Source organism: Myripristis murdjan, chromosome 5 (assembly GCF_902150065.1).
Source record: "Myripristis murdjan chromosome 5, fMyrMur1.1, whole genome shotgun sequence".
Classification (NCBI taxonomy): domain Eukaryota; kingdom Metazoa; phylum Chordata; class Actinopteri; order Holocentriformes; family Holocentridae; genus Myripristis; species Myripristis murdjan.
In genome coordinates this window covers 14757823-14775514 of record NC_043984.1, presented here as the reverse complement: position 1 = coordinate 14775514, position 17692 = coordinate 14757823, and the positions used below count along the sequence as shown (strand labels likewise).

The 17692-nt window shown below is 44.3% G+C and overlaps 1 protein-coding gene across 3 annotated transcripts in view; it reads left to right on the top strand.

Annotated features, from left to right (window-relative positions):
• pax7a (paired box 7a) overlaps positions 1-17185 on the top strand; it is a 46037-nt gene extending 28852 nt beyond the window's left edge. For all 3 annotated transcript variants that reach the window (XM_030051650.1, XM_030051649.1, XM_030051648.1), the window contains exons 6-9: positions 2390-2555; positions 3079-3275; positions 15527-15776; positions 17070-17185. In XM_030051650.1, the coding sequence (XP_029907510.1) occupies positions 2390-2555; positions 3079-3275; positions 15527-15776; positions 17070-17185 (729 nt within the window). The remainder of the gene's footprint in view (positions 1-2389; positions 2556-3078; positions 3276-15526; positions 15777-17069) is intronic.
• The last annotated feature ends 507 nt before the right edge of the window (positions 17186-17692 follow it).

Below are 17692 nucleotides of genomic sequence, written 5' to 3'. Positions count from 1 at the left end.
GTTTGTCCACTCTAACTCAATCGGGCTGCAGCCTTTGGTATTTTAGTTAAGTTTAGTCTACTGGCGTCGCAGCAAGCCTGTTTAAAGCCCCCGACTAAATTCAGTTATGCAGGTACTCTTCAGATTAAGGTGGATGGGCGACTATTGCAGTTGGAAGGAGATAGACGTGAATGAGATTAGAAGGGAAACGCCATTACTCTCAAGATTATCTATGTCTTCAGTGTATAACTGGCTGAAATAAGTGGCACAAGGACAGCTAAAGAGTGATGCATTGATGTACTTCCACAACAATGTAATTTCAGTTGCGTAAATAAAGGAAACACAAAGCAAAAATTCTAGGTGTTTGGTACATATATTTGTGAGGAGTTCTCTAGGCTAAGGTGTGTAAAATAAACATGAAGTCTGCAGTGGTAAGAGCTATGAAAATACACTATGATAATTTGTGTTACGTTCTTGTAGAAATGTTTGTTGTTGTTGTTTTTTTTTTTTATGTTGTGGACCTGTTTAATATTGCAGCCATAAATAAATTTACGTCTTCGAAACACTGATATCGGGGGGATTCCTTGGGAAGAAACTGAACGTGCAAGAACAAGAGAAGGAAAAAAGGTTACAGCAAGAAGAAAGTTCAACATTTAAGTGTTTTTTGTTGGCCATGATGGAACACCTCCTCTCTAAGCTTGGATGACAAAGGGGGAAGGAAGTTAAAGTGAACATAAAAGAGGGGTGGGGTGAGAGCATGAGGTCGGAGGTGAAGTGGCACTGCGGGGTGGGGTGATGGGGAGTGTGGAAGGAAGGGGTGTGCCCCTGTGCCCCTCCCCTCGGCTAGGCAGCTGTTTGTCTGGCCCAGTAGGAGCTTAGTTCAGACCTTGGACCACGCTCCACTACATCCCAATAGCAGAAATTTCACTGGAGCCACTCACAGCATTTGTTTTGAAATAGCTGATTGAAGGATTGAAACAGGGCTTTTACAATTGATAGGGCTTGAGATAAAGGTTTCCTGTTGGTTTTCAAGTTGCATAATTGAGGTTTGCCCTTTTCCGCAAGCATCAGTCCAGTCATAGCCTATTGCATGCCATTTTCTTTCTGTTAATACACTTTACTAAACTGATCTATGTGCAAAAATCACTGGGTCTTTACAGAGGCAGTGACTGTGTGGAAAAGCACCACATTCAAATTAAGATCTCTGTTGGGTTGAGATCCCTTGTAGGCCTATACGAGTTTATATGTATGTTTGTGTGTAGAAAAAGAGGCAGCCCCAATAGCAGCGAGTACGTCGCTGTGTAAGTCCCCTTGAAAGTGTCCCTCTTTAAGACCTGTTTAAAAGGGACGCCCCCTCTTTGTGTCCAGTGTTCTCCATGGCGTATGGAGGGGCTTTTGTCCCCCTCTTTCATGTGCTCTCACAATAGCCCGGGCCGTTTGAAACACAACAGTAGATGAACTGCGCTGACAGTGTATTAAACTCTGATGAATTGCCTGTGCGAGGCATAGATCAGTGTCCTTCAACCCTTAGCACATAGTGAGCCCAGGCCTTGTCTTGGTTAAATGGAACAGGTTGCTGGCTGTATGGCCACTCTTTTCAAAAGGCCTGATTATATTCATGTTTTGTTGAAGCAGAAGCCTTTTTAAAATGTGTAAATCGTTGTGGCTCAAAAGAGCCCTATTTTGTCTCTTTTCATTCAGGGAATTGACATTGTGTGTCTGCAGTTTGATGCAGATATGCTGCTCATTTTGTATGGATTTTTCTGTTTACACATCAGTCTAAACCTAAAATGTTCCCCTTTAAACCAACCCTTTAAACTTCATAAATGACCACATCACAATAGCTCAGTTGTACTGTATAACTGTTTTTATATGCGTGCCTGTATATGTGTTTGAAGTGCTGGCATTCCTCCTGGCCTCCCTCAAAGTGTCTAATAGGTTCACAAACATACTTGAGATGTCTGATGTGGAGGCTTGTGGCCTACCTCTGACCCCTTAATGACTTCTCCCCTCTGAAGAGAGCTTAGGGCAGCCTGTTTACACAGATCACAGCCTCAGCCACTTAAGAACAACAAGGCCGAACCGCTGAGCCTGTATGGCGGCTCCCACAGGGACTAGCCTCTCAACTACCACCAGCACCACCGCTCGCACTAACCAGAAGATTAATCACAGGTGGCAGGACCAAGCAGACACAAGTGATTCTGTTTGTTGAATAAGCATAAATAAAAGTTAGCAGATGAAAAATAAAATCTGAGCTGTCCTCAGTTATATAACTGAGCATTCCTCAGTTATCTCCAAAAAATTGTCAAAGGTAAATATGAGGGAAAATACACTGTTTAAACTGTTTCCTCTGTGGTTTTGGGTATTCTTCTTTTTTTATGTATTTTTACAAACTCTCTTTCCTGCTCAGGTGTGGTTCAGCAATAGACGGGCCAGGTGGCGTAAACAGGCTGGGGCCAATCAGCTAGCGGCCTTCAACCACCTGCTACCTGGAGGATTCCCACCTACAGGGATGCCAACCTTACCCACATACCAGCTGCCAGAGTCTAGCTACCCCAGCACCACACTATCACAGGGTAAGACGGCCATTTCAGAGACTATCTGCATCTGGTGTGCCTTTGTATAGACCGTGCTGCTGTCTGAAACCTACGCTCTGCACTAAATGAGTTTAATCTAATCTGTGCAGATCTTAAGATTGTGGCATTTGCGGTATGTCATCTGCATATAGGATCCATGCAGCAAGTTGTTATCTTTACAAGCACTCCTTTGTTACAACGGGGCAGACACAAGCCTTCACTTCATGTCTTTTGAGTTACAAGAGCAGGGTATTTCTATCCTTCACAGCGCCTCACATATGAAGGTGTGCTAACTTGGCAAACCACTTCAAATCTCCAGGAAGAGAGCCTTAATGTGCTACTATACATTTCTGAGTTTGATAATGACTTCCATAACTGTTGAGTAACTTTTTGAGGTTACAGAACTCCACTTGCGTGACAACTGATGATCTCTGCATAATGTGATGCTTTTAGCTCAGAATATTAAGTGTATTTCCCTCGATTCTCTCTCACCTGTGCCCTGTGTGTGTCGTTTTGGTGTCAGATGGCAGCAGTACATTGCACAGACCCCAACCCCTGCCTCCATCCTCCATGCACCAGGGAGGTCTGAGCGCTGACAGCAGTTCCGCTTATGGTCTGTCGTCCAATCGTCACGGCTTCTCCAGCTATTCCGATACTTTCATGAGCCCCTCAGCATCCAGCAACCACATGAACCCTGTTGGCAATGGGCTCTCCCCACAGGTCAGTCCAACACGCATTACCTTGCTATTTCACGTTTGCAAGTATATATAATATTCCTATATAGGTGGTATTCAAATTTCCCAGTCCCTCTCCTCTTCCACCTCCCCTCCTCCTCCTCGGAGCTGTTACTGCTCAGAATATGTAATTGTATTTGACTGAAATTAAAATTCAGAAAAAGCATGTTCAGCAAAATAACTGGCAGTGTGGGCTTTTATGTTCCCTTCTAAAGCCTTGGATTTATTTTAGCTACTCTAAATTGCTACATTTGTAAAACAATTGGATTAACATCAACAAATTAAAATTCATCTTGATAGCACCGCAACTGCTCACGCTGCTCCAAACAGCAGTTTCGACTTTCCTGGGACATCAAAATCCGGCGCGGCGCAGTAGGAACACATGCAGATGAAATAATTAGCTAAAGCTTATAAATGTAGCCCCTTAATCTTCTTCAAGTAATTGTCTGCAGCTGGAAGACTCCAGCGCTATGTGTGACTTTGCTCATCTCTTTGCCGACCGACTGCATGACATTCAGACAGCGCTGCATACAGAGTGACAGAGGGCTGTGCTCCCTGCATGTGGGGCTTCATAGCTATGATTTGTCCTGCTGTCCTCGGTGCTCTGCGCCGGTCACTTCACCTGCTCCTCTCTCTGCTCTGTGCCCTACTGTGATAATAAAGCAGAACATTACCCAGGGTAATTAGATTCCTGGGTTTTCTAATTGCAGTATAAATCTATGGCGGGCCTGAGATGTCTACCCCATCCATCCTCCTCTGTCATAGAAAACATAAATTCTTTGCTAATACTAATGTGTGATATTGTATGTGCAGGTTTGTTTGCTTTCTTTTCTGAAAAGCTCTGGATTTCACATGTTAACCTCTTTGGACACCTCCATTAATGAGCGTTTAAAATGCGACTCTATGGTAAGGGTTGAGTCTTAAGTAGCACAGAATGAAAAATGATTTGTATTGATGCAAATCGTGTGTGTGGAGTGAATTATACACAATTACCCATCAATACTGGCCAGTCTTGCCCACCCTCACCAACAAGATGTGGTTAACAGGCAGAAAATAAGATTGAAATGGTGTGTAAAGAGTTGAAAATGAATTTCAATGCTGCATTTGTCCACAATTACCCCGTCGTTCACACGTGTTTTATTGGGAGTTTTTTTTTTTTTCTTCAAATATTTCTCAAAGCAGATTGGAAACATTCTTGGTATTACCCTCTTTCTTCAGAGAAGAAAGAATTAAGGATTTTGTGACAAAAAAGAGATTTTCTCTCCTGCTGGAGCGACGGAGGATAACATGGAGGCTCACAGCGTGTTTGATTGTTAATCGTGGCACAGGGGCTTTAACTGCTAATGCTCTCACTGCAAACCTGCAGAAAAACACCAGGAACATGGAATCTTTTTTTCATTAATGGCTCTCCCTAATACTGGCATGGGGTATACTGTCGCTCGTTTTCCCTCTCTTCCCAGGCATTCAAGAATGTGTCGGGATAATAAACATTTCCTGTTGTAGTGAGGATTAGGACAGCAGCCTTTGGGCAACTGTACAGAGGGGATTTTTAGTATTCAATAATTCTATCAACTGGGTTTTAAAAAAGTCCTTTATAAATCCCAGTTCATAAATGTGTGTATATATATGTATATATGTATATATGTATATATCTATATATCTATCTATATATCTAAATATATACATATCTATATATATATCTATATAGATATATACATATATCTATATAGATAGATATATATAGATATATAGATATATAGATATATACATATATAGATAAATAGATAGATAGATAGATAGATAGATAGATAGATAGATAGATAGATAGATAGATATAGATATATGTATGTATACATATAGATATAGATGTATATAGATGTATAGATATAGATATCTATATCTATCTATATGTGTATAAATCTATATCTATATATTTATATATAGATAGATAGATATTCTTTTTTTCATCTGAATGTATTTATTAAGCAATAAGTCTTATGTTATCAATTATTTTTAGGTCAGATTGGCATAAATGGTAGGGGAGTTCTGATGTGTCTCACCATTTTTGGGGTGCACAGAATTGAAATGTACTGAATGTATACAGAAGACCATGTGGCATTCCTATCAGTCTCTCAGCATGGAGATGAACGTTCCCACTGAGCAGAATCAAAGTTCACTCCATGGTACAGTGCCCTGCTGTGTTGGCCAGCCTCTCTTTCTCCCCTCTCTCTCTCTCTCTCTCTCTCTCTCTCTCTCTCTCTCTCTCTCTCTCTCTCTCTCTCTCTCATTCTCACACACATGCAGCTATGTGCATAACGCAACACAGGAAACTGACACAATAAAGACAAAGTTCATTTTGTCCAAGTCAGACTTCATTTCACTTTGCTCACAGTTAAGCAAATGCCACTTTCTAGTCAGCGGCAACTCATTTTCAGTTTTGGAAAGATATTATTGACATACAGGATATGATGCCTTGCTTTTTTATGATACATAGTATGTTTTTACTCTCCTGTCTTCCCTTGCCTGAAATGGAAAAAAATCAAATACAAAGACACTCTCCATCAAGATGGAAATGAGAATTTGATATTGTAAGTTTCAGACGGCATCTGTTTGGAGGAGATATGCTTGTGTATTGGTATGTGTGAGCTATTTTCTCAAGTGTCTGGCATTGATGGCCTAGTGGTTTCTGGTAAAGATTGACAAAAATTCTCTGATTCCCAGTAAATGGGCTATGGTGGCAAGGTGCCAAGTCTGTAATGGAATCCTGCAGCGTTCAGCATTCCCGACAGGTGCTCGCGTCCATCCCAATCCTATAACCTATCCCGACAGCACACATTTTCCCATTACAGCCAGTGGAAAAGCCATCCAGACTGACAGTGGATGTTGTCGTTGTGGGATATACAGCATGTTTGGCTGGTTTGTGCGAGGCACTATATTAGGGGAGGTGTGAGTGGAGCTGTGCATGGCTGGGCAAAAAGGTTATGAGACCAGAAGTGTGTTTTGTTGTTGGTCTTGTTTCATTTGGTGGCACAGCAGGTGATGGGAAGACGGAAGGGCAAGGACACTAAGGGCAGGCGCTCCACTCCTTTTTCAGCTATCGTTACTTGTAGTATTAAGCTGACACCTTCTTCTTCATTCAGTGCTTTTTCATTTTTAATAATGGAATATGCATTTTGTCTTGACCTCGTAAATGCCTATCATGACCATGATGATTTTTGTTTCTCATGCTCTGACCAGAAAATAAGTGAACAATCTCATTAGTTATGGATTGACGGTTCCTCCTTTCCTAAATGAGGAGCGATACTGTACGCTCTCAAACAATACCTGGTGATGCGAGACTCCACAGAGCTCCTCAGATACTTTTCAAATTATTTTGTGAAGCAGGCTTCTTGGGAGTTGTGTCAGACGTTAGGGTTGAATTCTTCATTATTGGATGACAGGGACACCTGCTGGGAGAGAGAAGAAAACAACTACATTGTGGAACTAAAGCAAAGCAGGGAGCTCAGTGGCAGAGTTTGGGTTTCAACCTGAAGAGAAATCATTACAATAATAAGATGGACCATAAAGAGCCCAAAGTATTTTCTAGAATAAAAGTGGGAAATAAACTGTTGAATTTGGTGTTATATATTGCACTGTAGCAAAAACTCTGCACTGATGCACAGCAGTGGCGTCGCATATGGTGCTCTCAGGATATTTCTGCCTCTTTACTTATGATTCAGCATGATAAGGAGATATAATAGGCAGGGTGGGAAGTCAGTAAACTATATAGGTATTGCAAATAGAAATTTTATTGCTGGTTTGATGATGGAAGTTTGCAAAGTTTTGCAAGGAAGTTAGTTTTTTCTGTTTGCAGTTTTATGAAAGTGTTGTGTGTTTTGGAATGACAAGGATGTGTGTGTCTGTGCGTGTGTGTGTGTGTGTGTGTGTGTGTCTGTGTGTGTGTGTGTGTGTGTGTGAGTGTGTGTGTATCTGAGGAGGGCCTTTGGGCTGTGTGAGTGGGCTGGGCCTCCACACATACACACACACACACGTATGCGGGATCAGAGGCAGAGCGGCTCTCACCCCTGCCTCCCTTTGATCTGTGTCCCCAGGCCTGCCTGCCCGCGCGGCACTGCACCGTACCACGCACGCTGACACCACGCTCGCCAGCGACTCCCCACAACTGTCTGAGAGAGATAAGCCAGGGGAGACTCCAAACTGTGCTGCTGCTCTTCCATTAGCGAGCGCAGACGCTTCTTTTAAAAGCGGGATGAATTATATTTAAGAAGCAAGCTCTGCCGTTGCCAAAAAAAATGGAGAGGGGAAAATGTACGGAACAATCTGGAGCTCTGGCTTCATTCCGCCTCCCTCCCTGACTTCTAACAAGACATTCTGCACCTGAATACCAATGAGAGGGGGAGATTCATGTAGTCCCCCACATTATTAAAACTTGGGCATTAAGCCTCTCACCGGGCACCGTGTCAGCTGGCAAGCTCCACTGACAACAAATCAAAGGGGATGAGCACATAGCCTGCATTCATAGCTCAGCCACTCGCAGAGCAAGAGGGGGAATACATACTGGTTAATTAGAACTCCCATTAAAACAAATACTGTTTCAATTTGGCAAGTATAAAAAAAGATGTAAGAGGCTTTCAGAAAAAAGAGACCTGCTGTTGGCAGCTGCCAACAAAATCCAGGGACTGTAAATCATATCCACTGGCTATACTGTTTTTGCACAGATTATTAGTGTTTGCTGTTGTTTTGCAACACTTTTGAACTCTGAGGAAACATGTGCTGTCTGTGACACCCGAAATTTACACATGCACAGTATCTGCTCCTCTTGTTGTGTTGGCCTTCTTTTGCTATGATAATACATCTTGGTGTGCTTTTTGATGTCTGAATAGACTTATTTTCATAGACTTATGCATATATAAATATTGTGGAGTAAAACATGACTAATAGTTGTTTGTCAGTCTGAACCCCGTGCTTCTCATGCAGCTCTGCGGCTCACCATAGTTGACCATTTGCTAGTGGCTGAGATACACTGTACCTTACAGATGGCTAATCTGTATACCTGGGCCATTTGTTGCTCACTCCATCTTTCAGGTCTCTGGAGCAACCAAGTGAAGCCATTTTCTATTCGTTCCAAAATATTTTTGGATGGAGCTTCATGTATTCATAATCTATTTTTCACCTACCAACCTTCCTCCCCTCTATTTGGCTTTTTGTCATCCCATGATGCCTTGCCAATAGTGCTTTGCTCTCTCTCTCTCTCTCTCTCTCTCTGTCTCTCTCTTTCTGTCTCTCTCTCTCTCTCTCTCTCTCTCTCTCTCTCTCTCTCTCTCTCTCTCTCTCTCTCTCTCCCTCTCTTTCCCCCTCTTCCTCTCTTGCTCCAACTCTCTCCCCTGGAGAGGCAGCTCTTCTCCCTACGCCCAGATGAAAGGCTATGGCGGACAATAAAAATGCTATTTAAATGCAAGGGTGTTTGTGTGCGGGTGAGAGATATTTCCTGCTGAAAGTGAGCTGCTGCATCCTGATAAATAGTAAATATAAGGGAATGTGATTTACATTTATCTTGCAGTGGCAGCCAATATGAATTTCAGTAAATCCCAGAAGATGGGGATTTAAGTAGAAAATGACTGAGACTGATTCACATGCTGTGTGTCCCACGCAGTTGAAATGCCTATAAGGTGGAGAGTGGTATTGCCTTTATTAAAGTATAGGCACAGACATCGATCCTATCTTTAATACCAATTACACACAGACATACACTGTGTCACATGCTCAAGAAGTTTCCATTGCACAGATTTCTAGCCTTATACATATACGATTTGAGGGCGTGTTCTACTGAACAACACCAACATCAGTAATAATAATAATGATAATCATTATAAAAATGATAATAATACAAGAAATTATAGTTACTCCCACTTATAATAGCAGGCTGTTTAGGCAGGTGAAGTGAGTGTGTGTGTGGGGCGTAAGCTGTGTGACCTGTCTCCTCGGAGTCAAGGGTCAGAGGTTCAGGGGGTTATGGGACGGTGGGGAAAAAGGAGGGCTGGGCTGCTGTGAACCTGCCCTGCTCGCCGGACATTTGGGATGTTGTCTAGCTGCATGTGGTTGCTGTTAGTTCCAGATGCCACTCTGACAGGTGCATGGCTGTGATTAATACTCCCTCTGACTTTCTCTCTCACTCGCCTCTTCTCATTCTGTCCCCCTCCCTCTGTCTCTTTTTCCATGTCCCTCTTTGGCACTGCATGTCTCATGGTCCCAGCTCACTGCTTGTGAACCCTTCGCGTGCAGCTCTCTTATTCTGTTCAAAACCAGTAGCCCTGCTAGTTTCTAGTATTCATGGTAAGAATGACAAACATGGTTCTCTTTCTCCTCCTTTCTCTCTTTCTGACAACAAAATGGGAATACAGGAGGTGGTTGGGTCCTCAGCTGGTTGTCTCATGCAGCAGCTCTCCCCTCTCAGTCTCCAGCTGAGAGCTATTTCACTATTTATTTACATGTAATTATGGCTATGAGGTGCAGATATTAACACTGTCAAGAACAATTTGACCTGACATTTTTCACTAGGTCTGGCCCCTGCTGTTTTTAGCAAACAACCCCACCACCCCTCCTTTCCTCCCCCTCCTATTCCTCCACCCCCCCCAATCTGCCTCTTTTTCCTTGTGCAGCAGCCTCCCTCACACACACAAGGCCCTGCCTCGCTGAAACCACTCTCCTGGAATCAGAAAATCTGCCGTTTAATTTAGAAGAGGCGTCGGTGCAAGGTGCGGAGAGCTGAAGCCTGTGTGAGTGAGTGTGTGTATGTGTGTATGTGTGTGTGTTTGTGCAAGTGTATGTGTGTTGGAGGGGCCTCTCTTGTTCCTAGTGGCTGAATCCATCCCATACTTACTCAAGCATATCACTAGCAGAGAATAGAGGATTGCTCCCCACACGTTCTCCAATTGCAGCCCAATAGACGGCATATTAACCTCTGGTTAGTGCGGGACCAAGTTTATAGCCTATAGGGTGGGATGTTTAGTAGGGAGGGAGACTCTCCTTCAGCATGAGCAGCTGTGCTCCATTGTAGGCTGGAGCTTGTGAGAGTGGGCTGGAGTGGTCACAAGGGCTACTAATGCTGCAAAGAAAATGGTTCCTCTCCAAGGGGGGAGAAACAGGGTGCGAACTGACCCAAAGTAAATATGAATTCAGCTCCACTTCCGCTAATTTAGGTATGCATGAATGGTTTTACAAATCATTGCCCTTTTTATAGGGCACAGGGAGAGGAGACACAGGCACAGGATGGCTAACATGTTGTGAGGAGTGACAGCTTGTTCCAATGCCCGCTAATCGTCCTCATCTGTGCCTGGCTTGTCAATGCCCAGATTCTGTCAGTGCCAATCAGCCACTTAATTGAACACAATTAGCAGCCCCCCCACCTCCATACACACCACATTCTTCAAAGGCCTATTTCTCTCCCTCCAGCACCAACAACCCCCCCACCGACCCACCCATCCTCCCATTCTACCTCTCACTCTGCCTCTGTCTGCTCATCCTATGGCGCTGGTGAAGACACTTTTCAGTTTTTATTAACGTGCCGCGGCCAATTAACGCAGTGACACACAGGCCAGGGCCCGTCATCTGCTGCCTGCCACCAACCCGGCTGTCTGCTGTGGCCCCACGCCGCCCCTCGCGCCACCTCCACCGTGACCAAAACGCTTTAATTCAATTTATGCAATCACTGTTATTTTTAAATAGTCATTTTGTCTGCTCAGATGAGGGGCCTTACTGCCCGCTGGGCTGGCCCTCTCATGTGAAGGATGGGGGAAGGGTTGGACATTCTGGGAGCAGGAGTCTAGTCACTTGGAAGGGAAAGTCCCTGATATTTTTATTTATTCTTTTCTTCTCACATTTTTGTTTTGTTTTAAGTTATTTATGTGTTTAATTCCCTCAGATTATTTTTTCATCAGCTATTGATGCCAATATACATGAAATTAATGAAGTATAAAGTTTGGAGAGCATTTTGTTAACAAAAGCAATCGAAGAAATATTTTTTTCTCCTCCTTATATTTCTAAATAATCCCTGTTCCATATTTGCGCTTTTCTCAGACAGTTTCCAGACAGTGGATCTGCGCGACTCCTGGGTCAAAGAATTAAACACTAGATTCTCTTCCTGTAATCACACCCCCAGGACCTGGCCTTCAAATATTGATCTGAAATTCAGTGTCATCACTGTGGATCTTTAATCATCCTCTGCTGAAGCGAGTATCAGCTAGGCAGATCTGCTAAGGTGCAAGATGCTATTCTGCACCACTCAGATAACTTACAGACATTTGGAGTGCTCATTTTTCCCTGTCTGCCCTGGTGACCTCTGCCTAACTTAAAGGTACATCTTGGGGGCATTTGATTTGGGCAGAACGGGGAGCTATCGGTGACAGAGGAACTAATCCAGTCTTGCGCAGATTAAGAGTATTTGTGGAGTGGGGTGTGTTGGCGCTGGCGCCGGGAATGGAACAGAAGGGGCTCCTATCAGCTCTCCAGGCAGGCTAGCCCTCAGGCCAACGCAGTCCTACAGGAGTCTTTGTACTTCCCAAAGCCTCCACTTTCCTCTCACACCACTCTATATCACTTTTTCTTCTCTCTCTGCTCCCCTCTCCCTCTTTCAATAGGCTATCATATTTTCACTGCTTAATTTCCTCTCTTTACACATGTGAATTTGTATTGTTTCAATCAAACACAGGAGCTCCTATGCCCAGTTGTCCTGGCCAGGTGCTTAAATTGGGCAAAGCCGTTAATGCGGTGATCTGATTTTTTTTTTTTTTTTTTTTTTTTTGTGATTCATGGAATATAAACATCTTCAGTCTAACCTCAAAAATGTATATTCATGTGTTAGCAATATTACATAAAGCATTTGATTTAGATAACAAGTCATAGAAAGTGTGCTGCAAATGTATTGCAATACAACAAACAAATACATTTTTTATTTCATTTTCTTACTCCCAGGAACATTTTTGTAGTCTTATTCACTCCTCCCAGCTCTATAGGAGGCAAGATGTTTTATTCTGGAAGGAAATACAACAAAGAACAACTCGTCAAACATTCATGCAGACAAAAAAAAATGTAATTTGACTGTTGAAGAAATTAGTGAGGTATGAAAGAGCCCCTTTTTGTGTCTCAAATGTGCTATTTATTTATCTGAAAGGATGCACATTGTATCAATTTACACTCCTCCATTCACTTCGCCGCAGGCTGGAGGGCTCAGAAGTTGAGAGAATTAATTACTTTTTTATTATTATTTATAAAGTAATCTATCTGTAGAGAGGGAGAGGAAAAAGGAGTAGGAGAGGGGAAGGGGTGGGGGGGGGGGGGTGAGAGAGAGAGGGAGAGGGAGAGAGAGAGGCAGGGAACGCCCTGGAGCATTGTCCTTTAAACTAGGTCCTGGCTCACATTATCTCCCAAACCAGCACTCACACAAAGTCAAACAACAAACGAACTCTGGGCTGCTGAGGACGCCGTATGCAAGGAAAGAGGGAGGGCAGGAGAGGGAGGGAAAGAGGGAAGGATCGAAGCAGGGAGGAAGAGGTTTAGCGAAGGCCTTCTCTGCAAGGGTGTAAAGAGTGTGTTAAAGGAAAATACTGTGGTTATTGAGACTTTTGCTCATCTCTAAAAATTTTACGGCAATTCACACACCCCTAGACTGCTGTTTAATGCATCTGTGTGTGTACTGAGATATGCAATTCAAAATCACCCTCTGCTGCATCGGACCCCATTCAGTGAAACTCATCAACTATCACATCGACAAATATCCTTGTCAATCCAAAGTCGTAATCCCTTAATGTATATCAAACTGTGCACATTATATGTAATATTCCCTTTTTTTTATTCCTTTTTGAGATCAAGTTGACGGGGAGTTCCTCGTTCAGTTTGAATCAATGCCTTCAGCAGGAATGCTGTTGTTTGTGTTGGAATGAATGGCTACAAAGTTTTATTTTACATTGTGAGCAGCAGTGGAGACATGCCCTGGTACCCAGCATGCCACTGGCTTTTATGATCCTATGTGACTCTGGTTCATTTAACCTCTCAGTGTGAATTGAAAGGACTTTTTCCACTCAATAACAACAAAGCCTTGCAATGGGAAAAGACCAGTTAATAATATAAAATAAATTTGTGAGGAAGGACATGAAAGACCACTTTGAATTGTGTTGAGATGCGTGGCCAAAGTCACTCCAACTCTGCCCTGGTCCAGCACCCAAAAGATCAGATTACCTCTATCTGCTCCTTCATCAGATAGCGAGGATAGGATGGTGAAGTGGCATTGATTTTTATTTAGCTGTGTGAACACACTAGAATATTACTGATAGGTGGCTAACAAGAGCCTTGAAGAGCTCACCTCTTCCCCTGTGGCAAAACTTTAAATCATCAGCACGAAACCGTCCTTTGGGAAGGACATCGCAAGGATACATCCTCACAGATGACAACATCCCGTTCTGAAATGACCAACTCATCCTCATTCTCTAAAAAAAGAAAGCTGCAACAGTGTCAATGATAAGAAGTCATTTTCTTTTGAAGAACTTTTATGAGCATGAATAATAATTGGGCCAATTGTTGGCTACTCTATTTCATAAGGAAGCGATGTAATCAAGCTTCAATTAACCAATGACTAAAATGGACTCATGCCCTCCAGCTCTCTCTCTCTGGACACTTCACAGACTCCCCCTCCACTTTCCCCCAGCATGGCCATCACAAAGCATCAGGATGTATTGAACTCATCCTTCTCGGAGTCCTCAGCTCTGCTCCATATGGGAGGGAGCATCACGTGTCCTGCATGAAGAAGGCCATGAATCTCCCTCTTATGGATACATGTCACATGCTTTGTGTGCATATGTGGAAGGGACGTGGGGGTTTCCATACTGATAGAATTAACATGTGGAAATGACTAACCAGCCTTTATGTTTCTGATGCGCTTCAAATGCTTCATATTTCCTGGGAGACCTTTCCTAAAGATATGATTAATTTGCACAATATGGCTAATTTTTCCTCTGTGGCATAGTCCTGGCTATATATTGTTAGTGCATCAGGAGTTTTGTGGACTGTTTTGGTTGCCACTGCATTGGCTTTACTTGTACATGCTGTGTGCGTGTGTGAGTGTGTGTGTGTGTGTGTGCGCGCGCGTTGCTGTCTGTGTACGTGTGCCTGCACATATCTACACATATGTGCCTATGTGCCTGCATGCATGCTTGTGTCTGCGTGTGTATCACCCCTGTGTAACCACCTCCATGATGGGCTAATTGGTTTAGCAGCCAAGGGGCCAAAGGCCAGCGCAGCATAGCGAATCTCAACGTGAACCTGATGTTGAAAGTGAGGCTTCCTTGCTATAGGAGGGAAGCATGTGTGGGACAATTCCCCTTTTACCACCCCCACAGACTCCGATTTCCCTTTTCACTTAAAGAAACTCACAGCGTTAGAAAACAGTGTTCGGGGCTGCTCTGCCTCGGACTGAAGCAGCTCTACCAGCGGAGGTAATCTCTTCCATTTTAACATATTTTCAGGCCTTTTTCTGACGAATGTCACATGCTATTACATTAATCTAGAATACTGAATTGGATGCTTTTATGAATAATGTACACACTGTAATATTGAGGCGAGCCCCAACCTGCAGTATCAGCGGGGCCCTCACTAAGGTTTGTGGAGCCTACTTTGTGTGGGGATCTAAGGGGATCATTTACCAGTTCCAACTCCATTACTATTCATGAGATGGGTAGGCTAGGGGCAAGGGATTAGGGACTCCCTTGGTGCTTGTTGTGCTGTAGGCTCGGGCTCAGGCCTCAGGCTCCGGGACAGGGGCTGTCTGGCATGGATGGTGGGTCTATTATCACCCTGGGACCCTTCTGTCCCACAGCAGAACACTTACTGGCAGTGCCAACTAATGGAAACAGTCTCTCTTGTTCCCTTTCTCCTTTTTTAACCTCATCACCCTCCTTGTACACCACCCCCCCTCACCCCCCACCACCACCCCAATTTGTAATTATTATTTTTCTTTTTGCTTTTTGCGTTTTTTTTTTTTTTTTTTTTTTTCCAAATATGGGAAACTTTCTTACTTCCCATATTTCAAAGTTGAAATGCTATATTTCTATTGGCATCTTTACCGTGAAGTACTATGATGGCACTATATCGCAGGGAAAAAAAAGTACTTTTCCTTCAAGTCTGTCAATGCTTTGATCCTTGATTTTCCAAATTTCTAACATCCTCCGTTCCCCCTCTCCCCCCCAGGTGATGAGTATCCTGAGTAACCCCAGCGCCGTACCCTCCCAGCCCCAGCACGACTTTTCCATTTCCCCCCTGCACAGCAGCCTGGAGAGCTCCAACCCCATCTCAGCTAGCTGCAGCCAGCGCTCTGACGCCATCAAGAGTGTAGACAGCCTGGCTTCCTCCCAATCATACTGCCCCCCCACCTACAGCGCCACCAGCTACAGCGTGGACCCCGTCACTGCGGGCTACCAGTACAGCCAGTATGGACAGAGTGAGTGATCTTTGAATAGACGCTTATATATGTATTTGATTATGCTATGTAGCTGCACACGTAGATGCTTGTGTGTATTTGTGTCCTTGTTTTTTGGTCATCTGTGCTATTCCCCACCAAAGTGAGACAGGCTCCTATTCTCCTCTTAAGCTGATTAAAAGGTGGCACCGAAGGAAGTGATGCCCAACTCCCATGCAAGAGTGCCCCCTGACCTTTGCCCCCTGTTTGGTTGAGGCAGACACGTGCTCTTGATAAAGACCCCCCCCCCCCATTCCTCCTAGAGAGCTGGCTTAGTCACACCCCACTCCACTTGGATGGGAAAGAGGAGAGGGCCACTTCAAAGGCAACGGCACACCCTCAGGGGCCGCAGTGTCCTCTTGCCCACCTCTTTCTCTCTCTCTCTCTTTCTCTCTATTCTCCATCACACACACACACACACACACACACACACACACACACACACACACACATGCCCTCAGGGCAGGAAAGAGTTTGGTTTATTAGATTAGCATAATTGACTGATGCTGTCACAACCATTCATGAGAGGTAAAACGAAGCACACTTTTCCCCAACAAGCAACCAGCTATCCAACATTTGTTTGTATTTATATGCTGGTTCTAGTGATCTGGTATGTTGTGTGTCTCCTTTTTTCTGTTGGTGTTATTTTTCTGTGTTCATATTGTGTTTTTTTGTGTTCATGTTGGTGAGTGTGTGTGTGTGTGTGTGTGTATGCCATCCATCACATTTGTGCGTGTGTGAGTGTTTTGTCAGCAGTGAGAAACTGATGGCAGTGCGGATGTGAGCTGATGTGAGGTTAATTAAGATGGTGATTGAGCACAGTAGATGGGTAATGAATGGAGGAGAGAGGAGAGAGCTGCTGTCTGAGGATGAAAATGATCGGCCATGTGGAGTGTGGAGGGCATGAAATCAGAGATGCCAAGTGTAATGAAGACTGGCATATAGAACACACACGGGGACCCATCTGAGTGACAGCATGGAGACTTTACCAGGATGCACATGCTCCGTGCCAGCAGTGTGCCAACCTCAGACAAGGGACACGGGAGGGTTTTTTTCCCTCTTTCACTCTCTCTCTGAATTGTTTTTCATTTGACTCACTCGCTTCTGCCACAACTTATTTCAGCCTTAATCAGAGGAATGAAATGAGAGTGAATGGGACATATGTCTCAGGAATCTACCACCTGTGTGTCTTGCTGTGTGTGTGTGTGCATGTGTGTGTGTGTGTGAGATTTTCATAGACTAATGTGGGTTTTCTGTCTGTTTGTTTACATGCAGCTGCTGTAGATTACCTGGCTAAGAACGTGAGCTTGTCCACCCAGAGGAGGATGAAACTGGGAGACCACTCGGCTGTGCTGGGACTACTGCAGGTGGAGACGGGACAGGCCTACTAAAGCCCCTCGGAACACACCCTGCACCTCTCTCTCTCTACACCACCCTCCGCCACCTTCCGCGATGCCCCCACATGCTCCACCAAGTCTGGACTCCAACTCAGCTCGCCTCTCTGCTGCTCCCTCTGCAGCCCGACCACAACATCAGCACCCAGACACACAGCCTCTCCATGCACCCGGCAGTCAAGAGAAAGTGTGCAAGAGTATGCTCGTGAGTGTGGCACGGCTCTTAGGAGAACGGAACTTAACTGTTCGTGTCATTGTGAACGATCAGGCGGCTCGACCCTCTGTATTCTCAGTTTTAGACATTTCTGCCCTCTCGTCATGCCCGTACCCCTGCCGCCCTCAAACCCTGATTTGCTCTGCTCAGACACACAGAGGGCCAGACAGGACCCAGACAACCCGAGGATGGTTGGCCGCCTTGGCCTGGGCTCCTCTTTGTCATGGCTGCAGTCCAGCACACACTTAGAGCCATCAATAACATGTACTTTGACCTTGCTGTTTATAGTA